At 57.8% G+C, this 26638-nt stretch overlaps 3 protein-coding genes across 4 annotated transcripts in view; 1 reads left to right on the top strand and 2 right to left on the bottom strand.

Moving 5' to 3' along the window:
• The window catches only part of NMRAL1 (NmrA like redox sensor 1), a 6534-nt gene extending 4522 nt beyond the window's left edge, over window positions 1-2012 (bottom strand). Inside the window, exon 1 of the mRNA XM_005425265.2 lies at window positions 1724-2012. Within this exon, the coding sequence (XP_005425322.1) occupies window positions 1724-2012 (289 nt within the window). The remainder of the gene's footprint in view (window positions 1-1723) is intronic.
• A 3963-nt stretch (window positions 2013-5975) lies between these two features.
• NLRC3 (NLR family CARD domain containing 3) lies at window positions 5976-19610 on the top strand. The gene is made up of 17 exons (XM_005425264.2): window positions 5976-6039; window positions 8433-10158; window positions 10704-10790; window positions 11467-11550; window positions 11766-11849; window positions 12682-12765; window positions 12871-12954; window positions 13390-13473; window positions 15134-15217; window positions 15640-15723; window positions 15827-15910; window positions 16152-16235; window positions 16888-16971; window positions 17080-17163; window positions 17440-17523; window positions 17695-17778; window positions 18531-19610. The coding sequence occupies exons 1-17, from the start codon at window positions 5976-5978 to the stop codon at window positions 18619-18621; spliced, it is 3060 nt and encodes a 1019-aa protein (XP_005425321.1). The 3' UTR covers window positions 18622-19610.
• Window positions 19611-20449: 839 nt separating this feature from the next.
• The window catches only part of CLUAP1 (clusterin associated protein 1), a 59741-nt gene continuing 53552 nt past the window's right edge, over window positions 20450-26638 (bottom strand). Inside the window, exons 10-12 of one of the 2 annotated variants that reach the window (XM_014308753.2) lie at window positions 22856-22911; window positions 21222-21263; window positions 20450-20954 (exon numbers count right to left, since the gene is read on the bottom strand). In XM_014308753.2, the coding sequence (XP_014164228.1) occupies window positions 20799-20954; window positions 21222-21263; window positions 22856-22911 (254 nt within the window). In that variant the 3' untranslated portion in view covers window positions 20450-20798. The remainder of the gene's footprint in view (window positions 20955-21221; window positions 21264-22855; window positions 22912-26638) is intronic. The other variant, XM_005425205.2, reaches the window with a different exon arrangement.

Below are 26638 nucleotides of genomic sequence, written 5' to 3'. Positions count from 1 at the left end.
CGTTTATCTGTTCGCCTTCACCCGGTTGTGTTCGGCCACGCCCGTCCGGGCGGGGCTCAGATGTCCATCACAGGCAGACCCCGCCCATCAGCGCCAGGACACGCCCACCGCCCGCATGAGGCTCCGCCCCCATTTTTATCCCAAATCCCATCCCATCCCCAATCCCATCCCCAATCATATCCCACCCCGCAATCCCATCCCATCCCTTGGCCCAGCCGCCTGCTCCTCGCTCAGGAAACCCGCTTAAAACCCAAAAGCCACCACGTCACCCTCTGGGAGGTGGCCGGGGGTTGTGTCCCTTCCTCCCCGGGGACCCCCCGAGCATCCCAGACTAGTGAGGTTTCCTTGGTGAGGAGGCCGGGCTGTTCCCCAGGCTGGTCCTGCTGCTCCCTCTGGGGCTGGGACCGTTCGTGATCCCCAGGTTGGCTGTCCCCAGGCAGGTGGCTGTGTGCAGGTGTGAGCCGAGGAGCTGTCCCCGAGCGCCCTCTGCCAAATAACCGCTCGAGTTAACAAACAGAGTCACCCTGGACCTTTCTTCTCCTCTCCTGCCAGCTCCGGAGGCGCTGTGGGCAAACCCACTCTGCCAGGAACTCCGTAGGTTTGGTTTAGTAAATAAACACATTGAGAGATTTGGGGTTGAATCTGGTAAATGACCCAGAAAATGCTTGAAGCATGCGTAACACACAGTGGCAAAGAAATATTTCAGATGTGTAATTCAGATCAATGATGAATTGTGAAAGCAGGAGGAGGTACAGCCCTGACCGGGGTTTCTGCACAGTCATTTTGGATGTGAGGGATTTCAGCTACAGATTGGCTGCTGGGAATTACCAGGTGCCAGCTCCTCTTGAAACCCTCCTCCAGACGGGGAAATTACCAACAGACCAGAGAAAAGGTTTTAACCCCTTACTGGGCACAGCCTGGGGCAGGCAGAGAGCGAGGCTGGGGGAGACACGGCCCGGAGTGATGGCTGGAGGTCCCAATTCCTGCTTGTCCCACACCTCTCCTCCCAATTCCTGCTTGTCCCACCTCTCTTCCCAATTCCTGCTTGTCCCACACCTCTCCTCCCAATTCCTGCTTGTCCCACCTCTCTTCCCAATTCCTGCTTGTCCCCAACCTCTCCTCCCAATTCCTGCTTGTCCCACCTCTCCTCCCCAAGCACAGCTCCGTGGCCACGAGCCCAGCCTGACCCCACCAGCTCCATCAGCCACCACTGGCCTGAATGCCAGGGAAATTTTTATAGAATTTACAAGTGGAGGGTTTTGTTGAACCATAAGAGAGAATCATGACCGAGCCCACCTGCGTGTGTGGAGCTGGGGAGGGGAGATCCCGCCGGTGCCGCTGCTCTGGTAGCTCTGGCTCCTGGCTGGGATGGGATCCAGCTCTTCAGAGACAAACCCGAACTCTAAGAAGCATTTTGCAAGGGCAGGAGAACGGCTTTGGAGGAAAGGGAGGCTATTCCTACCCTTTTATCCTACTCTTTCCAAACACAACTTTCATTTACTCCTGGAATTATTTCCAGAGCTGCTGCCAGTCCAGCCTGTCCCATGGGATATTCCCAGCGCTCCTGGCCAGGGCTGGGGGTGTGCAGCAAAACCCTCGGCTCTCCCAGGCCGGGGTGAGCTCACGGATGTGCTCCGAGTGAATTCGCAGCACTCTGGGTGCTGTTGGGGGCGGGTTTGTGGCTTTTGGGAGAAAGAGTCGGCGCTGGGGGAAGTGTCCCTGCCCGGAGCATCCCCGCGGGCAGCCCCGGCTGGCGCCGCGGGGCTCAGGCGGGTTTTTGGCGGATCCCTCAGGCCGATTTGCATAGCCAGCAGCCCCACGCTGACAGGAAGGAAGATCTGCGAGACCCAGGGCAGGAAGGGGCGCGGAGAGAACGGAAAGAGACGGAAACCACCGGGCTGGAAGCCGCGGGGGGAAGGCGGACCCACCTTGCCCAGGTGCTGCCCGAGCATCGCCGCGGCCCCGGTGCCATCAGGGGACACCAGGGTGGCTGCTGCCTCCAACTTGAGCATCACCCAGGAGGGGAAAGCCCTGGGGATAAGGAGCTGAGCGGGACACGGAGGGGCTGCATCTTCCCGGGCCATGAGGATGCTCTCGCCACTGCCCTGCTGACACAGCGACCTGGGCAAGGGGCCCGAGGCCAAGGTAGGAGTCTGGGGGGCTTGGAGGGATGTGGGGAGAAGTGGAGGTGTCGCTTGGCTCTCCCGAGTGGGGACAAACTGCTGCAGAGCTCGTGCTGTGATGGCCACGTGGAATGGAATCGCTGGACCAAGGCAGCAGGGCAGGGAGCTGATGGGCAGAGGTCCCTGGCACGGCACGGCACGGCATGGCACGGCACGGCACAGCATGGCATGTGATGGGCAGTCAGACCTGGCATGGCATGGCATTGCATGGCACGGCATTGCATGGCACGGCATGGCATTGCATGGCAATCAGGCTGGCAGGAGGGGCTGGAGCCCGGAGTGATGGAGATGAGCGTGGCACCCCACAGGGAAGCTGGCACATGTCACAAATCCTGTCCCCTTGCCTGCTCTGCCTGCCAGGGCACAAAGGAGCCTCAGCCAGGCTGTCCTGCCTGCCCAGAGCCTTGTGCAGCAGCTTTCTCCCCTTAATGTCATCTGCTGAACTGATTCATGCCCAAACCATCCGAAATGAACCCCAAGATGTACCTCCAATAGAAAAGGAAGAGATTAGTGTCACCCTCACCTGTGGCACGGTGCAAACCTGCACCCGAGAGCGGGGCAGGGCCCTGGGGTGCCCCAGGAGCAGCATGGGGGGCTGGAGCTCAGCCCTGCACCCAGGTGGGCACAGAGGCCGGGCATCCTGAGCTGCCTCAGGGCATCAGACCCAATCCTGCTGTTATTTAGGCTCTTATGGGCGCTGTGTAGCCATAAATGTGGGACTGCTGCTGGGGACAGGCTGGCTGCTGTCACCCCTGGGGTGTCACCCTCGCTCAGGGTTTGGCCACCACATGGAAGAGTTATCCAGAGCCAGACAGGCTCCCTGGGAGCCAGGAGACACCTCCCACTCGGGGTGCTCATGTTGCACAGAAATCTCTCCCTGGAGAGCTCGCAGCTGCTCTTTGGGGAGCTCTGCAGGCCCAGAAAGGCTGGGTGGGTACCACGTCTGCCAGCAGCCCCAGGGATGGGCTGGCAGCAGCTCCTGCCCAGTTTTCCTGCATGTCCTCAGATCCCCTGGGTGGGAAGGGCAGGGGCTGTTTGCTGGGGGGATCTGCTGTTCATTCAGCTGCTTGCACAGCTGTGGTGAAGCATCCTCGGGGCATGGCCAGCTGAGGAAATGCTCCAGACTTCACTCTGCAGCTTGTGAGGTGTGAGGTGCCCTGCAAGGGACATCCTCTCCAAAATTAGCTTCCTTTTTAGCTGTTTGGAATCACCCCTAGATTGATTTTTCCTTTTTTTTCTGGTGAGATTTGGGATTGGCACTGCTGGCATCCAGCCCAGGGGCCCTTCATGTTCCCTCACCTCGTGTTTAACCCCTTCTGTGTCTGGGGGTTGGGGCTCGAGGAAACCAAAAACCAAAACTCAAACTTGGAAGAAATTAAATTTGACATAAAATACATTTGATTTGGCAATCAATTTTGCTGGCATTAAATGCAGACCAAAAAATTTAAGTCATATGTAAACTTAGATAACTGGGTTACTTGCCAGTCTGCAAGCCTCATAATTGAGTAATAATGCAGAAGGTACTTTATTGCCTCGTTTAATTAGCAGAAATTAACGATGTGAAGTCTCTTCCATTCTGCCAAAAGGTGGCAGCCTGCATCCTGGCTTCGGGATTCGCTCAGCTGGAGCTGCTGGCCTGGGGAATGTTTTCATTCCCATGGCAGCACATGGACAAGGAGGTGGCCAGGCTGAGGTTTTGGTGTGTTTGGGGCATGGAGTGACCTGGATTGGGCACCTCCCACCTCCTGCAGGTGCTGTGGGACCGTGGAATGATCATGTAAGAAGCTTTTAACCTTATCTAAATGCTGTAGATCATTTCCCATGTTTTCCACCTGTGGGTGCTGCAGCCATGCAGGAGCTCCTGCCCAGCCCTTTGGTGCCTGTGTAACCCCAGCCCAGCCCTGGCAGCAGGTTGGGCCCCCAGGGCTCTGCTGGGAGCTGGGAAATCCCCCTGGAGCTGCCAACCACCCCTTCCCTCCCTCCACAGTGCTGCTGATCCTGCCCCCGAGCCCTGCAGGGGACAAACAGAGATTTCAGCTGCTGGGTGTCCCCTGGTGCAGCCCCGGTGCTGCAGGGACAGCTCCTGGGCTGGTGCTCAGCAGCTGCTGGGGCACAGCGTGGTGGGTCTGTCTGGGCTGGCAGGAGGGTCTGCAGGCAGTAAATGCTCCCTGCTGTGGCCACCTCAGGGCTGTCCCTCCATCCCAGACTCCCTGGATGCTGCTCTGGTCGTGTTGGATTGCCAGGGGTGGCACTGCACATGATTAGAGGCAGAGATGAGCAGGGGCTACATCCAGGCCTGTGTTCTCTGGGGTTGGTGTCAGGAGGCCTGGAACAGAGCCAGTGAAAGCACAGCAGCTCTGTGGGAGAGGAGTGGCTGTGCCAGCACAGCCCCTGTGGCACCCAGCACCGATGGGCTTTGGGCAGGGACACTCAGGTGGGATGTGGGGATGCTGCTTCCAGCTGGATTGGAGCTGCTCAAAGAACACATCAGTGTTGTCTAAACATCCTTAGGGGAAAGGATTTTCTCCTAGGCTGGACCTTTGGACTGCACTAAGCAAAAGCCAAAGTGTTAATGCCAAATTCTTGCCAAGAAAATCCCCATTTCCCTCCCTGGGGCTTGCAGGTGCCATCCACAGTTTGGCTGGGCAGCCTCCTGCCCTCCAGCCCCTCATCCCCTGGGGACACAGGCAGGGCAGGGCAGCACAAAGCTGCCTCCCTGCTGCTCTGGCTGCCAGGGGGACGTTGTCCCTGCTGGATCCTGGCCAGGCAAAGCTGGCATGTGCACGATGGACACCTCGGGCAGGGCTCGTGGCCAGCAGCCCTGGAAGGAGCTGGTCCCATCCTGGACTCACCTGGGTGTCTGTAGGGGTTATGGAGCTTGGCTTTGGCCAGCCCTTACCCTTCAGACAGCTCCTGTGAGAGCTGGGGCTCCTCCAGCCCCAGGACAGCCCCCAGCTGCCCCCTGTGCTCCTGGAGCTGCACCTGGAGCTCCTGGAACCAGAAAAAACTCACAGCCCCTCCCTGCATTGTCCCTTCTGCTGCCTTATTCTCCTGGTGAGACGCCTCTGCACGAGCTGCTGCTTTGTGAAGGAGCAGCAGAGGACACATCAAACCCTCTCTGGTGCTGGAGCAGCTTTCCCCCATCAAAGGGGCCCATTTCAGAGGCAGGGCTGCAGGGAGCACCTGCAGCAGGAGCCCCTTCCATCCCTGCAGGGAGAGCCCCTTCCATCCCGGCTGTGCAGCAAGGACCAGAGACACACCTGGGGGCTGCCAAGGCTGAATTGAGCCTTCCAGGCCAGTCAGAGACAAGAGCACATCAAAGGGTGAACATTTAGCTGTGAATTGCTCACTGAGCTCCTTTAATTGGTGGTGGCTTCATTGCCCAGGCCACTGCCCGGGGGTGATGAGTGAGAGCTGCTGCTGCTCCCGGTGTGGAGGAAAGGGCTTTGGGATCTGTGGGATCACCACCACTGCCCGGGGCTCCTGGAGCTCTGGCACCACTGGCACAGGGGCTCAGCCAGGCTTCCATCCTGAAGGGAAGGGCAGTGGGCTCAGACCCTGCTCGTCCCAGCCCTGCAAGGGCTCCTCAGGACCTGGGACATGCCCCTTGTCTCTGTGTGAGGGACCCAGCCCTGGGGACACTGCCAGGGCCCTCCTGCAGTCTTGTGCTTCTGGTGGGAGAAACAAAGCCCACATGGAGCCCTGGGAGGGAGCAGGGGCAGGAGAAGCTCCAAGCACCTTGGCCTTGCACCATGGACCTTGGCCTTGCACCATGGACCTTGGCCTTGCACCATGGACCAGAAGCTCTGCCAGGTTTGGCTGGTCCAGCTGCATCTGCGCTTTGTCCCCGGAGGAGGTGTGACCAAGGAAAGGTGTCACCTGTTGGTGAGGCTGCATCAGAGCCCCCACAGCGCCCACGTGCCCCTCAGGGCTGGGCTGGACAAAGGCAGGGCTGTGTGTGGGGACAGACCCCATTGCAGAGCCTCTGACCAGCATGGAGGTGCTCACGTGGATCCAGAACACCCTGTAGGGCCGTGGAGGGGAGGAAAGCTGCCAGACACAGGCCTTGAGGCACCGTGTGTGCATTGCTGCTGTGATCAGCCATCCCCTGGGGCGCAGGAGTTTATCTCCAGAGCCTGGAGGTGACTTTGGGGCTGGTGGAGAGGCCACAGCACAGTGTCTGCAGCACAGCTGGAGCTGGGAGCACTCTCAGGCATGGAGATTTCCCCTCTCTGCCTCTGCTTGAAGAGCAACAGGACTCTGAGCAGATACACCTCTTAAAAATAACCACCAAGCCCTGAGCGTGCTGTGGCAGCAGCTGAGGGGGAGGGAGCAGTAGCTGCTCCTTCTCTGCTGATGATTCAGAGCATCCCCAGAGCTGTGCACAGGATGTGGTGCTGGCCCCGCTCAGCAAGCCCTGACAGAGCCTCTGGACGGGGCCAAGGTGGGTTTGAAGCCAAAGCAGGCCCTTCATCACTCTGCCTGCTGCCCCACGACTTCCTTCACAGGACAGAGGAGAATGTGCAGCAGCTCCCAGCCCTGGTGGCAGTGGGGTGACCCACAGAGGGCACAGGGGCACTGCCAGGGCAGTTCATGCCCCTCTGTGCTTCAGGAAGGCAGTGCTGGTGCTGTGTGGCACGGGAGCTCTGGGCCAAGCTGGAGGCCCAGCTGTGCCCCTGCCACTGAAGGGGGCTCTGTGGCAGCCAAAGGCTCAGGAGTGAACCCCTGGCTCACCCACAGCCAGCTCAGAGCGGGCTCCCTCCCACACTGCTCCTGATCTTCTCCTCTTCCTCCCCAGGGCCATGGACAGGGGCTGAGGAGCCCCGGGTGGGGCTGTGAGCGGCCAGGGGACACGGGGTGGCCCATGGGACACTGCTGCCACCACAGCGCTCCTCACCCAGGGAACACACATGTCACAGGAGGCCTCTGATGGAAGGTGAGTGCTGCTTGGGCAGATCTGTCCCCCTGGGGGAGTGCTGGGGTCAGGAATGGGGTGAGGGGGCCAAGGTGTGGGCAGGTCCAAGGCAGGGCTGCACTGGCACCGGGGGACAGCTGCCTCTGCAGAGAAATGACCTTGCTCAGGCTTTTTTCTCTGCATGGGTTTGGATCCCAGGAGGAAACAGCATTTCATGATTGTGCTCTTCAGTCTCTTCAGCTCCAGTTTCAGTAGCTGCTGCCCTGACCCAGCAGCTCCTAACAAAGCCTCCTGCCAGGGCTTTGGGATGGCACCATGGCGAGGAGGCCTTGGGCAGGGCACTCTGGGGGCTCCAGCTGGGCCTGATCCCGACCTCTCGATTGACTTCCACCTTGACTTCATCCCTGCCTCATTGCCATGGGCTCTCTGATGAGCTGCACTCTTGGCTGAACCTGGTGGCCACCTCTGGCCCTGTCCTGCTCACCTGGCTCAGGTATCACAGTGACATTAAACCCCAAGTAAAGGCTGGACAAGCAGGGGATGATGGTGAGAGATTCAGGGCTGAGCTTGGAGGGAAAGCAGGGAAAGCTCTCCTGGCAAGGGCTGCAGAGAGAGCCCAAAGCTGGGGCAGCCACCAGTGCATGGGGTCAGGGTCAGCTGTCCCTTTCCTGTTCCCAGCCTGGAGCTGGGGCTGCCTGGTGTGACCTGGACACTGAGGACATTGAAAACTCCTCAGAGGTGTGCAGAGGGCAATGAGGAGCCCTGCTTTCCCTCCTGGCTGGAAGGCTCCAGGCTCAGCCCTGAATCTCTCACACCATCATCCCCTGCTTGTCCAGCCTTTACTTGGGGTTTAATGTCACTGTGATACCTGAGCCAGGTGAGCAGGACAGGGCCAGAGGTGGCCACCAGGTTCAGCCAAGAGTGCAGCTCATCAGAGAGCCCATGGCAATGAGGCAGGGATGAAGTCACGGTGGGAAGTCAATCAAGAGGTCAGGATCAGGCCCAGCAAGGGCAACCAGGTTCAGACACAGCCCAGTGGCCACCAGGCAAGGGCAGAGCGATGAGGACCAAGATCTAACTCCTACAACACAGCTTTAGCTGAGGCTGAAGGCCCAGGGCTGAGCTTAAATGGGCTCCTGGACTGACTGTCAGGCTGACCAGGGCCCTTTAGGCCTCTTGGTGCCCTCTGAGCCCTGCCATCCTTCCCACCAGCATGTAAGGGCTCCATGAGGTTTCCCTCTGCTTGGGCACGGCAGAAAAGTGAAGCAGCTTCTGTCATTTCCTTTTGTGCTTCCTCCTCTTCCTCCTCACCCCTGTTTCATTCCTCTGTGCAGAACCCATGGTGCAGAAGCACCTGGAGAGCCTGCAGAGCTCCTGTGGGAACGGCCTGGAGCCAGGAGCCCTGCAGCGCCTCACCAACCTGCTGCTGGTGGAAGGCCTGACCGACATCCAGCAGAAGGAGCACGACATCCTGCAGGTGGAGACCACCAAAGGCCTGCCAAGCACCTCCAAGAGCATCCCCCTGGAGAAGCTGTTCCTGCCTCTCTCCAAGGTCAGCATCCCCCCTCGGATCTCCCTCACAGTTGGCGTGGCTGGCATCGGCAAGAGCACTCTGGTGAAGCTGTTTGTGTGCAGCTGGGCAAAGGGGGAGATCAGCAGGGACATCCTGTTCGTGCTGCCCCTCACCTTTAAGGAGCTCAACACCCACGAGAAGCTCTCTGCTGAGCGCCTCCTGCGCTTGGCCTGCCCCCACATCCCGGCCGGGGCCGCCCGCACCCTGCTCATCCTCGACGGCCTGGATGAGTTCAAGACCCCCTTGGATTTCTCCAACGCTGCGGTTTGCACCGATCCCAAGAAGGAGATCCAAGTGGACAACCTGATCACCAACATCATAAGGGGGAACCTGCTGCAGGAGGCCTCCGTGTGGGTGACGGCGCGGCCGGCGGCGGCCGGGCAGATCCCCAGCGGGCTGGTGGACCGCATGACAGAAATCCGAGGCTTTGGGGCTGCAGAGATGAAGGACTTCTTGGACCAGATGTTCCTGGACAACAGAGATCTGTCCAGCCAAGTCCTGCAGCACATCAGGGCTAACAGGTCGCTCCATGTCCTGTGCACCATTCCTGGTTTTTGCAGGATTTCTGCCTCCTCAATCGCTTATTTCCTGAAACACAGCAACGATCAATCCCAAGAAGCGACCGTGGTCCCCAGGACCCTGTCAGAAATCTACTCCTATTATTTTAAAATGGCTCTGAGTGGTGACTGGCTGGAAAAGCCGAGAGAAGCCCTCAGGATCGAGCAGGCTGTGAACACCAGCAAGAAGCTGGTGGGCAGCCTGGGCAGGCTGGCCTTCTACGGGCTGCTGCGGGGGAAGCACGTGTTCTACGAGCAGGACATGAAGGCCTACGGCATCGACCTCTCCCTGCTGCACAGCTGCCTCTCCCCCCACCTCCTGCTCAAGGAGGACATGCCGGCCTCCGCAGCCTACTACTTCTCCCACTTGACCATCCAGGAGTTCCTGGCAGCTCTCTATTACTACACGGCGGCCAAGCGGGCCATCTTCGACCTCTTCGTGGAGAGCGGCGTGTCCTGGCCCAAGCTGGGCTTCCTCAGCCACTTCAGGAGGGCTGTGCAGAGGGTGCTGCAGGCCGAGGACGGACAGCTGGACATCTTCATGCGCTTCCTCTCGGGGCTGCTGTCCCCGCCGGTGAACCGGCTGCTCTCGGGGTGGCTGCTGCTGAAGGACGAGCACGGCGGGTGGCGCAGCCAGGCCGTGGATGCCCTGCAGGGCTGCCTGGGCAGCGAGCACGCCGTGTCCTGGCGCGCCGTCAACGCCATGCGCTGCCTGCACGAGCTGCAGCACACCGACACCGCCCAGGCCGTGGAGGAGGCCATGAGGAGCGGCACCTTGGCCGGCATGCTCACCCCCGTGAACTGCTCTGCCCTGGCTTATCTCCTGCAGGTGTCTGACGTCTGCCTGGAGGAGGTGAACCTCTCCAACTGCCTCACCTACAATGTGTGTAAGAGCCTGCTCTCCCAGCTCCTCTTCTGCCACAGCCTCAGGTGAGTCCAGCTGGGATTGCACCGGGAGGAGTGGAGTGAGGAGAGGTGCCAGGCTGTGACTGTGGAGTCACAGATTGGTTTGGGTTGGAAGGGAACTTAAAGCCCATCAGTTCCACCCCTGCCATGGCCGGGACACCTCCCACTGTCCCAGGTCACTCCAAGCCCTGTCCAGCCTGGCCTTGGGCACTGCCAGGGATCCAGGGGCAGCCACAGCTGCTCTGGGCACCCTCCCAGGGAAGAATTTAATCCTAAATTCTAATCTAAATCTCTCCTTTTTAGTTTAACCTTGTTCCCTGTTGTAAGTCCCCTCTAAGTATCGGAGGCTGCAATGAGTTCTCTCTCCCCTGTGACTCACAATTCCAGGTCCCAGTGGACACATGGGTCCACCAAATGTTGTTCACCTGCAGAAGGGGTGGCACTGGATCAGCTCTGCTTCTGTCCTTGAGCTTCTCCACCTGGGACAGGCAGATGTCATGGGAGGATCATCCTTTCTCCACTTTGCTCTCCAAACCCTTGCTCTTGCTCTTTGCTTGTGTCTCCTGCAGGCTGGACAATAACCAGTTTAAGGACAATGTGATGGAGCTGCTGGGCAGTGTGCTGAGTGGGAAGGACTGCCAGATCCAGAGGCTCAGGTAGGACCTGGCCCAGGGCACACGGGATGTCCTGGGGATGCAACGTGGAGCTGGGGGCACCACAAAACCAGGGTGAGGGTCCCCAGGAACGTGTCTCCCCCTGGCTCCCCAGGGTGCCCAATGACAAGGACAGCCCCACATGATCCCCTGCACCCAGGCACAGTGACCTTACCCCAGGGTTGTCTTGCCCAGTCTTCCTGGAACTGCTGCCTCCTCACTGTTCCTAAAAACCATCAGTAAATCCATGGGTTATCCCAACAAACCACTTCCCAAGGTCACAGCAGATCCCTGGACACTCGAGGCTCTGCATGGAGCACCTGCTGCAGGGAGGGGACAGGCTCCTGACCCCGTGCAGGGAGGTGCCTCATCCCAGACAGATGGGCTCCCACTTTCCCCACCTCCTCCTCTTCCTCAAGGCTGCACAGAATTCCCCATGCTGCCATCTGAGCTCCTTTATGGGACACAAATGAATTTTATGTCCAGAAATGGTGTCCTTGCAGTCCCTGCATGGTGTCCACCCCAGGAGAACATCCATCACTTTGGTTGTACCATGAACCAAATGCTCCCCATGGCACTTCCCTGCTCCCCCATCCCAGCTGCATCCTGGGACATGCCAGGCTCTGTGCCAGTCTCTTCCTCCTCTGGAAAAACACCCAATTTTCCTTTTTCTGGGCAGCTTGGCAGAAAATCAGATCAGCAACAAGGGAGCCAAAGCTCTGGCCAGGTCTCTGCTGGTGAACAGGAGCCTGATGGTGCTGGAGTAAGTGTCCCCCTGCCCAGCCCCTGTGGTGCCCCATTCCCTCTGGGAACCATTCCCTGCCCATGGCTGGGCTGGATCCCACCCCCTAAAGCCACCACCACGAGCTGCTGGCCTCATGTCCCACCCCAGCAGTGCCATGTGGAGGCATCTGGCTTAAACTGGGCCCGTGCCAGTCTGGCTTTGCTAACCTTGGCTTTTCTGCTGTCCCGCCCCAGCCTGCGGAGCAACTCCATCGGCCCCGCCGGAGCCAAAGCCCTGGCTGATGCCCTGAAAAAAAACCAAATCCTGCTCTCCCTGAAGTAAGTCTCAACCTCTGGAGCATCTCCTGAGCAGATCCCCAGGGCAGGCCCCCTTCCAGGCCTCTTCTGTGCCCCTGGGGTTTTCCCAAGCTCCAAAGGCAGCACAGGGGCACAGCCTGGGCATGCACGAGTGCAGCTGGCACAGACCCAGGGGCTGGGCAGCCCTGGGCCAGAAATCTGGGATTGTCCTGCCTCTTGGGGCAGTGAAGGGAGGGGTTGGGGCTGCAGCCCAGGTCGAGGTCCTTTCTGCGCATGGGAGCTCCCAGGTGCTGTTTGGTGGAAGAAGGAAAATCCCATGGGAGAGGAATGTGACAGTGTTCACTGGGGTCTCAGGTTGAGGGAAGAGATGAGGATCTGACTCCATGTTTCAGAAGGCTTGATTTATTATTTTATGATATATATTACATTAAAACTATACTAAAAGAATAGAAGAAAGGATTTCCTCAGAAGGCTGGCTAAGAATAGAGAAAGAAGGAATGATAACAAAGGTTTGTGGCTTGGCTCTGTCTGAGCCAGCTGACTGTGATTGGCCATTAATTAGAAACAACTGCATGAGACCAATCACAGATGCACCTGTTGCATTCCACAGCAGCAGACAACCATTGTTTACATTTTGTTCCTGAGGCCTCTCAGCTTCTCAGGAGGAAAAATCCTGAGGAAAGGATTTTTCATAAAAGATGTCTGTGACACAGGAGGGAAGGAGACTCCTGGTCAGGGATGCTTGGGGGCCAGACCCCTTTCTCAGGGCAAGCAAACCCCAGGGCAGGTGGCCACTGCCCTGCAGCCCTGCTGTGGGAGCATCCACGCCTGGCCTCACTGCTGTGTCCCACAGCCTCCAGCACAACTCCATCAAGGAGGACGGCGCCGCCTCCCTGGCCGAGGCCCTGCTGAGCAACCACAGGCTGCTGACCCTGCAGTGAGTGACCCAGACGTGGTGTCCCCCCCTCCAGCCACCCGGCAGGGTGGGTGCTGCCCATGGGGACGTGGCTGTGCCATTGACAGGTGCCTCCTGCCTTTGCAGCCTGCAGAAGAACGCGGTCGGAGCCCAGGGCGCCCGGAGCGTGGCCGAGGCGCTGAAGCAGAACCGCAGCCTGAGGGAGCTGATGTGAGCACGGCGTGAGGGGCAGGGATGGTACTGCCAGGGCCACATCCCCGGGCACCTGTGGGCAGGAAGGGCAGGAAAGGGGCAGGCTGGTGAGACAGGCAGGAGGGACAGTGCTGGCTCTGCCCAGCAGGGCTGGTGTGGGTGGAGAGAGCAGAGCCTTGGGAGCAGCCCTGTGGGGATGCTCTCTGCACCTCCAGGCATGCAGGAGCCACGTGAAGGAAGGAGAAGCTGTCTCCCCTCTGGCAGAGGGAAGCAGCAGGGCTCCAGACCCTGAGGAAACATTAAAAGCTATTCCAGCTCAACCCAGCCCCGAGAACAGAGGTGTGTGTAGGTGGGGAATGAGGTGGCAGCGAGTTCATGCTCGTTGCTGCAGCAGGAAGGGCCTGGGGGAGGCGAATTCCTTGCTGGAGCTCCAAGCTTCCTCTTCTGTCTCAGACTCTCAAGCAACTCGGTGGGAGACGACGGCTCCATTGCCCTGGCTGAAGCTCTGAGGGTGAACCACAGCCTGCAAAGCCTGGAGTAAGTTCCCCCTCCCTGCCTGGGCTCCTTGACAACACAGCCCAGCCTCCTCCTGCCAGCACAATCTGCCACCCCTCAAGCCCTCAGCCCCTCCCCATGTCTGTCCCACTGCACATTCCCTGGATGTACAGGCTGGAACACGATGGGGCAGCTCCAGCAGCAGCCAGGCTGGAGGGACACTGACAGAATCAATCCTAAAACCCAGTGGTGACTTTTTATTTTGGCTTGGAGGAAATCAGCAGCTTTGTGTGTTCTCTCTCTCAAATTGATGGGAATTGGCTGAGGAGGCAGGGAATGGGCTGGGGCCTGGCAGAGTCAGGCTGGAATGGTGCCACCTTCACTCCCCATGGGCACAGCCCCTGGGGAGGAGAGCTGATGGCTCCTGCTGATGAGTGGCTGTGCCCTGGTTCTGTCCCTGTGACCAGGATCCCAAACCCATGGGAGCCTCATGCCCAGCTGAGCCAGCGGCAGGAAGGGCAGGAAAGGAACAGGCTGGTGAGACAGGCAGGAGGGACAGTGCTGGCTCTGCCCAGCAGGGCTGGTGTGGGTGGAGAGAGCAGAGCCTTGGGAGCAGCCCTGTGGGGATGCTCTCTGCACCTCCAGGCATGCAGGAGCCACGTGAAGGAAGGAGAAGCTGTCTCCCCTCTGGCAGAGGGAAGCAGCAGGGCTCCAGACCCTGAGGAAACATTAAAAGCTATTCCAGCTCAACCCAGCCCCGAGAACAGAGGTGTGTGTAGGTGGGGAATGAGGTGGCAGCGAGTTCATGCTCGTTGCTGCAGCAGGAAGGGCCTGGGGGAGGCGAATTCCTTGCTGGAGCTCCAAGCTTCCTCTTCTGTCTCAGACTCTCAAGCAACTCGGTGGGAGACGACGGCTCCATTGCCCTGGCTGAAGCTCTGAGGGTGAACCACAGCCTGCAAAGCCTGGAGTAAGTTCCCCCTCCCTGCCTGGGCTCCTTGACAACACAGCCCAGCCTCCTCCTGCCAGCACAATCTGCCACCCCTCAAGCCCTCAGCCCCTCCCCATGTCTGTCCCACTGCACATTCCCTGGATGTACAGGCTGGAACACGATGGGGCAGCTCCAGCAGCAGCCAGGCTGGAGGGACACTGACAGAATCAATCCTAAAACCCAGTGGTGACTTTTTATTTTGGCTTGGAGGAAATCAGCAGCTTTGGGTGTTCTCTCTCTCAAATTGATGGGAATTGGCTGAGGAGGCAGGGAATGGGCTGGGGCCTGGCAGAGTCAGGCTGGAATGGTGCCACCTTCACTCCCCATGGGCACAGCCCCTGGGGAGGAGAGCTGATGGCTCCTGCTGATGAGTGGCTGTGCCCTGGTTCTGTCCCTGTGACCAGGATCCCAAACCCATGGGAGCCTCATGCCCAGCTGAGCCAGCAGCCACAGTGACAGGTGGGGACAAAGGTGCCCCAAAGTGCTGGCAAGCCCTGTCCCCTGTGCTTGCTGGGGCTGCTGTGGCCACAGGAATGGCTGATCCCACCCTGGGTGCTCCCAGGGCTGCTCCTTCTGCCTTGGCTGCCCTGTTCCCTGTGGCTGGGGGATGCCCTTTTCTTGGTGAAATGGGCACTGTCCACCCCAGACATGGCCCTGCAGCCCAGCTGTGATGCCAGGACTGGCCCATCCTCACACCTCCCCTGTTTGTCTCAGTCTCCAGAGCAACTCCATCAGCAGTGCAGGGGTCTCGGCGCTGACAGCAGCTCTCTGCTCCAACAAGGGACTCCTCAGCCTCAAGTGAGTGACAGTCCCTGCAGCCACCCTGGCCAAAGGCTGGGCTGGCACCTGGGAGCTTCTCAGAGCTTGTGCCTGGTTGTTTCCAGCTCTGAGGTGCTGAAAGCAGCTTTGGTCCCTCCTCCAGCTGCGAGGAACTTCTCTCTGTCTTTATCTTTCTCCCTTTGGGACAATATTCATTCAGCCACATCTTGGAATGACAGGATGGCAGCAGGGAAGGGAGGCTGGCAAAAAGCCCTGATGGGCCACCAGAGCCCACAGGGAACACGGGGAATGGAGCTGCAGGAGCTGGTGGGGGTGGTCTCAGACAAACTGCTCTGCTCAGTCCATGGCCTGAGCCCAGAGCAGGATGGGAAGGGCTCTGGGGGAGCAGCTGCCCCTGCCCTGCCCTGGCTGCCCCTCCCCAGCCCTGTGTCTCTCCCCAGCCTCAGGGAGAACTCCATCAGCAGGGAGGGGGGCCCGGCCATCGCCCGTGCCCTGCGCAGCAACAGCACCCTCAGGAAGCTGGAGTAAGTCCCGTGGGGGCCCCAGGAGGGCACCCAGAGCACCCTGTGCTGTCCCTGGAGCTGTCCTCAGCTTCTCCTGTGTGACCCGAGTCCTGTGTCCCTGCAGCCTGGCGGCCAACCTGCTGTGTGACGACGGGGGCCAGGCCATCGCCGCGGCCATCAGGGAGAACCAGGCTCTCACCTCCCTCCAGTGAGTGTCCCTGGGCTGCCTGCGTTTGGGGGCCTGGCATGGACACGGCCAGGGACATTGCTCCTGGCCCTCAGCCCCGCCAGGCTGGCACATGGCACCCCCGGGAGGTGTGCTGTGACATCCTGGATGGGCCCACGGGGTCTTGCACATCCCTGGGTGGCTGTGGATGGGTGTGGAGCCTGGCTGGATTGGGGCACGCTCACAGCCCAAGGCTTCGCCTCTCATTTTCTCCTGTTTGCAGCTTGCAGTGGAACTTCATGCAGGCCAAAACAGCCACGGCCCTGGCACAAGCACTACAGTCCAACAGCAGCCTGGCCAGCCTCGAGTAAGTGGGGACACAGGTGGATGGATCCTGGTAGGACCCTTTGCCTACTGGTAGGGCCCTTAGACCTCATCCCATCCCACCTCTGCCATGGCAGGGACACCTTCCACTGTCCCAGGTCACTCCAAGCCCCATCCAGCCTGGCCTTGGGCGCTGCCAGGGATCCAGGGGCAGCCACAGCTGCTGTGGGCACCCTGTGCCAGGGCCTGCCCACCTCATTATTCCCAATATCCCATCTAACCCTGCCCTCTGGCAGTGGGCAGCCATTCCCTCTTGTGCTGCAAATCCTTGTCCTTGTGCCTGGTTGTTTCCACAAGTGCTCTGAGATGCTGAAAGCAGCTTTGGTCCCTCCTCCAGCTGTGAGAAACTTCCATCTTTATCCTTCTCCCTTTAGACCATATATTCATTCACCCACATCTTGGAATGAATCTCTGCAAACCCTTGTCCCCAGTCCCTCTGCAGCTCTCCTGGAGTCCCTTTAGGCCCTGCAAATCTGCTGTGTCCCCACCGCGTGTCTCTGGCTGGGGATGCTCTCAATGCCTTGTGCTCCAGGAGCCCTCCCAAGCCATTTGGGATTGCTGGGCCCTGTGCTGGCCCTGTCCCTGTCCCTGCCCTGGTTCCCAGGCCAGGGGCACACCCAGCCCTTCTGTCACAGCCTGCAGGAGAACGCCATTGGAGACGAGGGCATGGCCGCGCTCTCCGCTGCACTGAAGGTCAACACCACGCTGGCAGATCTCCAGTGAGTACCCAGGCTGCAGCAGGGCCCTGGTGTCACGGCCCAATTACCCTAATTAACACACCATGGCCACCGCAGGACAGGTGCTGAAGGGTCCCTGTTCCCTTGCAGCCTGCAGGTGGCTTCAGTTGGCGCAGCTGGCGCCCAAGCCCTGGCAGAAGCCTTGATGGTCAACAAGAGCCTGCAGATCCTGGAGTAAGTGGTGGCTCCGTGGTACCCAGGGCTGTGCCACTGGTCCCTGGGTGTCTGAGAGCCCTTGGCTCAGCTCTGCTCCTGCCCTCCGTGATCTCCCAGAGCTGTCCCTGGCTGTGGTCACTTCTCCCCCTCCTCCCGTTTGTGCCCCCCGGGCTGTCGGGCTGTCCGTCTGTCCTTCCTCACCGCTCCCGTTTGCATCCTGTGGGCTGTCCTTCCTCACCTTCCCCTTGTTTGCAGCCTCCATCCTGTCCTTTCTCACCTTTCCCTTGTTTGCAGCCTGCGGGGGAACTCCCTGGGCCCGGCAGGGGCCAAGGCTGTGGCCAACGCGCTCAAGGTGAACCGCAGCCTCCGCTGGCTCAAGTGAGTATCGCAGCCCCAGAACAGCCTGGGCAGCCATTCCCTTGGGAACAGCGCGGGCATGGCCAAGCCAGGGCTCTCAGAAGGGCAGACCCTGGGCAGGTGGCTCAGTGCATGCGCTCCCCCCTGGTGGCCACACGTGCTGGCGCTGTCCGACCCTCCTGCCTCCCGCAGCCTGCAGGAGAACTCGCTGGGCATGGACGGAGCCATCTGCATCGCCACGGCCCTCAAGGGCAACCACGGCCTCACCTATGTCAAGTAAGTGACTGCTGCAGGGGTGGGAAGGGCAGGGATGGGGGAGACCATGGGAACCACCCAGGGACCTTCTCACTGCCAGCCCTGCCCACTCCTGGCTGCCCCACAGGGCACAGACGTCCTGTGCTCCTCCCAGTGTGACAGCCACCACCCACACACAGCTCCAGACCCTCAGCTCCCCTCCAGGGATGCCTCTGGGCCAAAGAACCACCTCAAAAGAGAAATCCTCTCCAAAACCAGGGGAGAAGGGGCTCAGCCCCTCCACCTCTCCAGGGCTGTGTCCAGCTCCTCACTTGGCTCTCAAACCCACAGTGCCCTTGAGCAGGGTCCTGCATGGGGTGGGGTGGGCACAGGTGATGCCAGATTGTCACTAGAGGACACCAAACAACACAACGTGCACACACTGCTGTTCTCAAGGGGGAAAAGGGAAGTTTCTTTTCTGACTCCAACATTTATAGATTTCCAAAAGTGCCAGTGGATTGGAGGGTGAAAGTGCTACCTCTCCAATGACACTGGACAAACCAACAAGCCATCAAATTTCTCCTCCTCCATAAAAGAATGCAGAACAATAAGTTATTTACAGAAAGCGTGTGAGAAAGTTCATTACAAGAATGTAAACCTCAGAAGAAGGCTTAGAGAATCTTAAAAAATCAGGGTGACACCAGATGCTGGTGCAAAGCTGGGCAGCACCTGCTGTCCCCACCAAGGATCCTGCTGTGCCTCGTGCCCCAGCCTGGGCTCTCTCTCTCCCCCAGCCTGCAGGGGAACCTCATCGGGCACTCGGGAGCCAGGATGATCGCGGACGCCATCCGGACCAACGCGCCCGACTGCGTCGTGGACGTGTGAGGGACCCTGGCTGCAGAGAGGGGACTGGGGTCCCCCTGGCCTGGGTGACTGCAGGGAGCTCCCTGGTGCCCATCTCAGGGATGAGAACTGGGCAAGGACAGCTCCTGAGCTCCTGGCACGGCCCAGGAGGACTGAGGGCGTCAGAGCAGGAGCGCGGGAGGGTCAAGACTCACGTTGAAAGCTGAGGGATGTGTGTGCCCATGTCTGTGTTCATCCAGGCCCTGGGGAGCTTCAGGGAATGGGGGAAATGCAAAAAGGAGTGAGGAGGGGCAGATGCCACAGCCAGACCTTGTTTTTGTGGGGGATTTATCTGCTGGTGGCAGCAACTCCTCCTGTGCTTTGTCACCCCTGGCTAAAACCAGCCCAGTCCAGCAGGGTCCCCTGAAATCCCAGCTGGACACGAGAGATTTGCTGCTGCCTTGCTCAGATGGGAGTGATGCTGTGCACCTGGCACTCCAGCAGCTCCTGGCTGGTGCTGGCCACACACACCTGGAGTGTTTGGCAGAGCTGTTCTCTAACAAGAGAGAGGTAACCCAAGGCACAGGAGTGGAACCATCTAGAAAGACCTTGGAAAATACAAGAAGAACTGCACTGCCTGAGGGTGGGATGTCTCCAGTACATCTTGGTGCTACACCAGGACTGCCTCAGCTCAAACTGCTGCCTCTGAGCTTCAGGCTGGAGCTCTTGGATCTCCTGCTGCTCACGGTGTTCTGTGACCTTGGGACACATCCTCCTGATGTCCCAGCTGCAGGGTCTGTCCCTAGCAGGTCACTTTCTGACCAGGAGAGCAGAGGTGGTGCCTCTGTGTGTGTGGCAGGGACCCAGTGACTCCCAAGAGGTGCCAGGTTTGCAGGTGACCCAGCAGCCAAACTGTGAACCCTCAGAGCCCCCTGAAGCCACTGTCCCCTGTCCTTTGTCCCCTGTTCCCAGCCAGGACACTCTGCCACACTCAGGGCAGCCGGTGGCTGCTGCAGGGACCTGGGGGCTGATCCCACAAACACCGGGCTGAGCTCTGGAGATGTAAATGCTTGGGAATAAATTAGTTCCTGGATGAGAAGATGCCTCTTGCAGCCTTGCTCTTGCACTGCAGGACATTTGGGACAGGCTGTGCTCCCCTGCCCTGGCTGAGAGCTCAGTTCACTGGCACAGGGGCTGCTGCTGCTGCCTGGCACCAGCAGCTGCAGCACCAGCAGGGCTCTGCCACCTGCCTGCTGGCTGTGCTGTGGCTAGGTGGCACTGCTGCCTGGAGAGAGAGGCTCTGGCTCTGTGCACCCCAGCTGTGGAGTCACTTTTCCATCTGGGCCTGCAGTACAGGAAATAGAAAACTGTGACTCAAACTGCTCTCGAGGGTCAGATCATCACAGAATGGTTTGGGTTGGAAGGAATCTCAAAACCCATCCATTCCCACCCCTGCCATGGGCAGGGACCCCTTCCACTATTTGTCCAAACCCCATCCAGCCTGGCCTTGGGCACTGCCAGGGATGCAGGGGCAGCCACAGCTGCTCTGGGCCCCCTGTGCCAGGGCCTGCCCACCCTGCCAGGGAACAATTCCTAATTCCCAAGATCCCATCCATCCCTGTCCTCTGGCAGTGGCAGCCATTCCCTGTGTCCTGTCCCTCCATGCCTTGTCCCCAGTCCCTCTCCAGCTCTCCCGGAGCCCCTTTAGGCACTGGAAGGTCTCCCTGGGGACTTCTCCAGTTTTAACTCCACTCCTTCAGTCTCCCTGGTGCTGCTCTTTGTGCAGACAAGCCCTTATTAAGTAAAGGATATGTTTAGGATAAATAGATTTAAGCCAGATTTAAAACCAATTGAGATGCATTCCCAGAGCAGCTTTTCATCCAGTTTTATTAAGCCAAAGAAATCTATTTGGACATAATAAAATGCAGGGAAATCAGGCACATGATGCACACTGGAGTGAGGCTGCTGGCACTGCAGTGCACAAGAGCCAGTTTAGTGCAATTATGGAAATAAGTGCACATTACTGTGATTCTCATTATGGATAAACTGCTCATGCTTTGCGATTCACAAACCTGGCAATCCAAGTTTAATTTTCAGGTTTAATGAACATTATTTACCAACTCCTGAGTTCACACTGACACACACTTTTCAGACAGCAGGGTATTAGCTCCTGGCCTCTCCAAAGTTTGTGCTTCAAGAGGCCTCCTGCTCCTGAAGGGTCAGAAGTCATTATCACTTTGCTCCAGTGGCTCTGGCTTCCTGGCTCGGAGACTGGATTTGCCTGGGGAGATTTCCATGCTGTCATCTTCCAGATCATCATCCTCCTCCTCATCTTCATCTTCATCCAGGTCAATCTCACTATCCCCTGAGTCATCCTGCAGGACAGGGAACAGGAGTCCATGACCAGCTCAGCTCTCCTTGGCCAGGCCCCTTTGCCAGCCCCATGCGAGGGATGGCAGTGCTGGATTCCCCTGCACTCCCAATGGATTCCAAACCTCCTTCCCCACCCACGGGGCTCAGGAACACAAATTCCCTGATTTCTGCTGGCTCTGGGCTGTTTAACATTGAGGTGACAGCTGCTGTGAGCCCACAGAATGGAGGGGAGTGGAAGAGAATGAAGGAAGCCCAGGAGAGGAACCCACCTGAGCCTTGCGCCGGCCTGGCCGTGCCGGGGCTGGGGTCCCCTGGAGAGCCAGAGTGGAGGAACACGAGAGGCAGAGCAGGAAAAAAAAGTACAAGAACATAAAAGAGACCAGAAAGTACCCAGGCTGGAGCAGGGGAGAAGGCAGCAAAGGCAGGCACAGCTCAGGTATCACACCACACAGAGGCTGGGCACACAGCACTGGCTCTTCCTGACTCCATGAGCTCCTGGAGGGGCTCAAAGCAGCCTCCCTGGCTTCAATCCCTGAGCTGGGACACACCAGCAGAGGCCTGCAAAGATCCCTGAGCTCTGAGAAGCTGCAGGCAGAGGGCAGAGCCATGAGACAACTGCAGAGGCTGCAGCTGAGGGAAGTCACAGGCTGAAGGCCTTGGCTTTCCATCCCTGGATGTGCTGGGGCTGTGCCAGCAGGGACAGAGCTGCCAGCAGGGAGCCTGAAGGGAACAGAAATCACAGAGGGTGACCATCCAAATCTGTCACTAACGTGGCCAAGGACAATCAGGCAGCACTGGGACGAATGTGACAACATCTTCACCCACAGCACAGCACTCTGCCCTTCCCAGAAATGGGTCTGGATGTCCAGGAGGCAACAACCCATTCTGGCAGGAGCAAAGAGCAGAGCAAGGGCTGCAAGTTCTCTCTAAAACCCAAAAGCTGTGGCTGCCTCACCCCTGAATTGTTTTAAATCAGGCTGGATGGGGCTTGGAGCAGCCTGGTCTAGTGGCATGTGTTTCGGGGTGGAACAAGATGGGTTTGAAGGTCCCTTCCACCTCAAACTGTTCTGGGATTCCCAGAAATGTCTGAACTCCCCTTCTAAAGGGGTGTCTGCTGGATTGAGACAGAAAGGTTCCACCCACACTGGGAATTAACAGCAGCACAGGCTCAAACACAATCCCACAGACACCACAGCTGTACTAGTTCCTTGTCCTCTCCAAAAGTGTTCCAGCATCACTGGAGAGAACAGCCCCACTGCCCCTGGCATGGCAGCAGCTTTTTGGGATGGTGGGGAGAGCTAACTGCAAATGCCAACCACATCCCAGCAGCTGGCTCTGGTGCAGATGTGGCCACTCAGGTGTGCCCAGAGGCAGAGAAAGGCTGCCCAGGGATGCCAAAGGCTGGGCACAGACACAGAGCAAGTCCTCCTGTGCCAGGAGCCTGGGGAAGCAGGAATCCCAAGGGCACAGCTCACAGTCCTGCTCTCATCCCTGCCCCATCCTCCAGGGCACTGATGCTGCCAGCACAGGGCTCCAAGGAGTGACTTTAGAGCAATGAAGGGGACTTAGGTCCATGTATTTAACTCCAGCTGTACTGTACTGGTCCTTCTTCCCAGAAATCTGCCCCACAGCTCACAAGAGAATTCCTGCAGCCTGTGTGCCACTAGTTTTGCACTGCAGGGTGGGGTGAAAGCACATGGAGCACACAGACTCCAAGAACAAAGGAAAAATAAGGAAATATGTGTCTATGCTGAGGAAAGGTGTCAGCCATTGGAAAGGAGGGGCAAAGCAGGCCTGGGTGTGAGGATTCAGCAGGTAAAAAGGTGTCTCTTCAGCTGAGGAGAGGGCTGCCATCTAAAGCCCTATCAGAGAAGCTCTGCAGACACTTGAGATGGTTACTCACATCCTCCTCCATGTCTCCACCTTGCATTGATCCCACGATCCGTGTGCCAACTCGTCCTGCAGGAGCAAAGAGAACCCCCATCACACCTGGTTCATGGTCACAGGAGCAAAGGGAATCCCCTACAGGGAGGGAGGAGGAAAGGTAAGGCTCAGGGTGCATCCCTCAGGAGAAGATGAGATCCCAATCCATGCACCACCCCCCTTGTTAAGCCTCATTGCTCAGGAGAGGGTAGGAGGGGTAAGGCTGACAGTAGTTAACATTGGACTCAATGATTTTGGAGTTTTTCTCCAACATGAATGATTCTGTGATTCTAGCTCCAGTCAGGGACTGTTTCTGCTATTCCCAGAGCTACCTCATTCCAGCATGATGGTTCTGGCAGGACAAGAGGCAATGGGCACATCAAGAAACAGGAAATTCTATCTGAACCAAGAAACCTTTTATTATGTGAGGGCAGTCAAACCCTGGAACAAGGCTGCTAAGAGAAGTTTAGGAGTCTCCATCCATGGAGATACTCAAACCCAAACTGGATGTGGTCCTGGACAAGCAGCTCAAATCTCTTGTTAGAGCAGAGAGGCTGCTCTAGATCATCTTGAGAGGCCCTTCCAACCCAAAAAAATCCATGAACTGACACATTTCTTCCTCTGCTTTGGTACACAGAGAACAAAAGCCTGTTTTTCCATGTGGTGAATGAACCCTTTTTCCTTTAGAGAGCTCAGACCCTTTCTGATATTCCAGGATGGATTGAATCTCACAGGAAACCCAGGCAAACCTCAAGAATTTCCTGATGGGAGTTAGATGAGGCTGAAGGGGAGGTGGGGCTCTGCAGGGAGCTCACTGAGGGGAGCACACAGCGTCCCTCCTTGCCTGGTTTTGGCTACCCAGAGGCCATGGGAAATGCTGGCAGGTGTCCCTTGCTGGGGAGGGAGCCTAGAAGGGTGGGGAATGGGGAGAGGAGAAGCTCCTGGGGGCTGCCTGGGTGACTCAGCCCTGCTGCTGCAGCCACAGAACCCACTCAGCACTGGATCCTATTTCCAGCCCTGCTGTGTACATCCCATCTCACCAATTGTTCATTTCCTGCCATCACCAGCTTCCTCCATGCCAAATATGGATTGTTCCAATCAGAACAATCCAATCTGTGCTGTTTTTAGCATGGAAACAAGGCAGCTTTGAAGTATACCCTGGCAAACCTCTTTTTTTTTACTACTTCCCAAAGCACAAAAGATGACAGGTCCCCTTTGTCCCACGCAGTTTGAGCTGAGTTAGTGGTAGGAAAAAGCTGCCTAACTCATCCACAGCTCACCAAAAACCCCCTGTTGTATCAAGGCAGATCACTAAAAGGATTTTATGTCTTTATATAAAAAGCAGTGTCCTCTATGCAGCAGTTGCTGGTAACACAGGAAGTGGAGATGGAATTAAAATATTTCTGGATAGATCTGTCTTCAGGCTTTGGAGACTTTTGCTCTAATTTATGCAACACTAAATGATAAAAATTTGGGGTTGATTACACCTGACATCCTTAGATGACAACAGAACCCCATTTTTGCCCAGCCTAGAAATGACTTTTGAGTTTAACTGCAATTTTACTCTGTAGAAGGCTCAACATAAAGTGTAAAATTGGGAATCACTACCTCAAAAAGGAGAAAGCTGCAGGGAGCTGCTAAAAGAAGACAAAACTGAGAGAGATTCTGAATAGAAAAGAGAATCAAGATATCAGATTAGGTGAGCTGATGGAATAAGACAGTTCAAAATGCCATGGAGAGAATGCTCTCAGGAGGTGTGCAGGGTGCTGCTCCTCCCTCAGTGGCAGCAGTGCACACATCCCATGGACATGTAACTGCTCACACCTGGAGGAATTCCAGCATCTGCTACTGCCTGGACTTGGATCCTGCATTGTCTAAGCCAGGAGCACCTCTCTGAACCAGCAACTGTGGGATCAGCAGGGTCAGGTCCTGCAGCAAACCCTGAGACTCTCCCAGAAGAGACCCCAGCATGCAGAGGGGCTGCAGCAAACCCTGAGACCCTCCCAGCATGCAGAGGGGCTGCAGCAAACCCTGAGACTCTCCCAGGATGCAGAGGGGCTGCAGCAAACCCTGGGACTCTCCCAGCATCCAGAAGGGCAGGGACTTCACCTGAGCACTAAACTGTAAAGAGGAGATAAATCAGATTTTCCATGGAGCATTATTTTCACCCCCAGCCCACAAACCCCACATTTCCCTGTAGGGGAATGGCCCTGGGGTGCTCCTGTGTGTGCTGGGGGCAGGCAGCAAACAGAGGAGTGCCCTGCATGGCACAGGGAGAGCTGGATGTTGTCACTTGGTCTCCTGGGCTCAGTTCAGCTGGGCTCACACAGCTGCCAAGAGCAGAGAGCCTGTGGAGCTTCCTTCCAGAAAATGTGACTCCAGCTGGGACAGGCTGCACAGAGCAGTAATTAGGGAAGATGCTGGTAATGAACAGGTTGTGATTCACTGCACCTTTGGAGTCAAATCTTCTCCCTCCCTGTGCATGGCCATAGTTTGTAGGCACCTCAGAGAGCAGCAGGCAATGTGCATCCCTGATGTGGAGCTGTGAGCTGTTGCCATTTTCCCCCTGTGTGATGCTCCCCATTTTACCGAGCTGTGCAGCTGCCCAGGATGGAGCCACAGGGCTGGGATGATTTCCAGCTCCTCAGCCAGCAGTGGGTACAGGTTAACCCTGTGTCTCACAGCAAGGAGTGACACACAAGCTGAGAGTCTGCACAGCCTGGGTGGGGGCAGGTGGGTTTGGATACATTTTGCTCCCAGTCTGGAGATTTGCAGTCAGTCTCCAGTGCTTAATGTGAATTCACAGCATGAGCTTGCAGAGGACACCTCTTTCCTCTGCATCACATTCCCTTCCACACAGAAATATGGGATGAACCTTCTGCCTGATCCTTCTGAACTGTGGCCCTTTGGACACTGCTCCCAATCACAGAGTGATGGAATATCCTGAGTGGGAAGGCACCCCAGGGATCACCCAGTCCCACCCCTGGCCCTGCACAGACCCCCAGCACTCCCACCCTGTGCCTGAGCATTGCCCAAGCTCTCCTGGAGCTCTGGCAGCCTCGGGGCTGTGCCCATTCCCTGGGGAGCCTGGGCGGTGCCAGCACCCTCTGGGGATGAACCTTTCCCAAAATCCAGCCTGACCCTGCCCAGCTCCAGCCCCCAGAGATCAGAGCTGCAGCCCCCCCTGAGCTCTGCCCTCAGTGTCCTCCTCCAGCTGAACAATCCAAGTGCCCTCAGCTGCTCCTCAGACCCCTCCCCATGTCCAGGTCCTTCCTCTGGACACTCCAACAGCTTTAGATCCTTCTGATATCGTGGCATCCACACCTGCCCCAGATCTGAGATGAGGGCAGGGCAGAGCAGAGCAATCCCCTCCCTTAGAGCAAGACCCTGATCCCAGCAGCATTTTCCAGGCGTTGCCAAAATCCAGGGACTGATCAAGCACAGCCCAGCTGTGCATGGGGCAGCACACTTCAGTTTATTTCTTACACCTCCATGAAAAGGAAATCTGCCTGGAGGTGAGGGAGTTGTTCCCACATTTCAGACCTACAGCCTCTCCTCCTTCTTCACTAGGTCTGATGTTGGGATGGGGCACACCTGGGGGAGGTTGAGAGGGAAGGAAAACAATCTAGAAATCCCATAGCAGAAATCTGAACACAGCCACAAGCTGGAGAGAGAAATTCCACAAGCAGAGTGACAATTCCCAGTGAGAACAGCACTTTCAGCCTGCCTGTGGTAAGGAAGGATTGGAATCAGGACTGTGGAG

This window comes from Geospiza fortis, unplaced genomic scaffold (genome assembly GCF_000277835.1).
Source record: "Geospiza fortis unplaced genomic scaffold, GeoFor_1.0 scaffold114, whole genome shotgun sequence".
NCBI classification, from domain to species: domain Eukaryota; kingdom Metazoa; phylum Chordata; class Aves; order Passeriformes; family Thraupidae; genus Geospiza; species Geospiza fortis.
The sequence above is the reverse complement of the archived record's forward strand: the minus strand, read 5'-3'. Positions and strand labels throughout refer to the sequence as shown.

What these genes read in the sequence shown, in the direction of transcription:
- NLRC3 (XM_005425264.2), top strand. Translation starts at nt 5,976, where the DNA reads ATGGACCAGAAGCTCTGCCAGGTTTGGCTGGTCCAGCTGCATCTGCGC. An exon ending in CAAATCCTGCTCTCCCTGAA is followed by an intron (nt 11,850 to 12,681) that starts GTAAGTCTCAAC and finishes TGTGTCCCACAG; the next exon opens with CCTCCAGCACAACTCCATCA. An exon ending in CAGGCTCTCACCTCCCTCCA is followed by an intron (nt 15,911 to 16,151) that starts GTGAGTGTCCCT and finishes TCCTGTTTGCAG; the next exon opens with CTTGCAGTGGAACTTCATGC.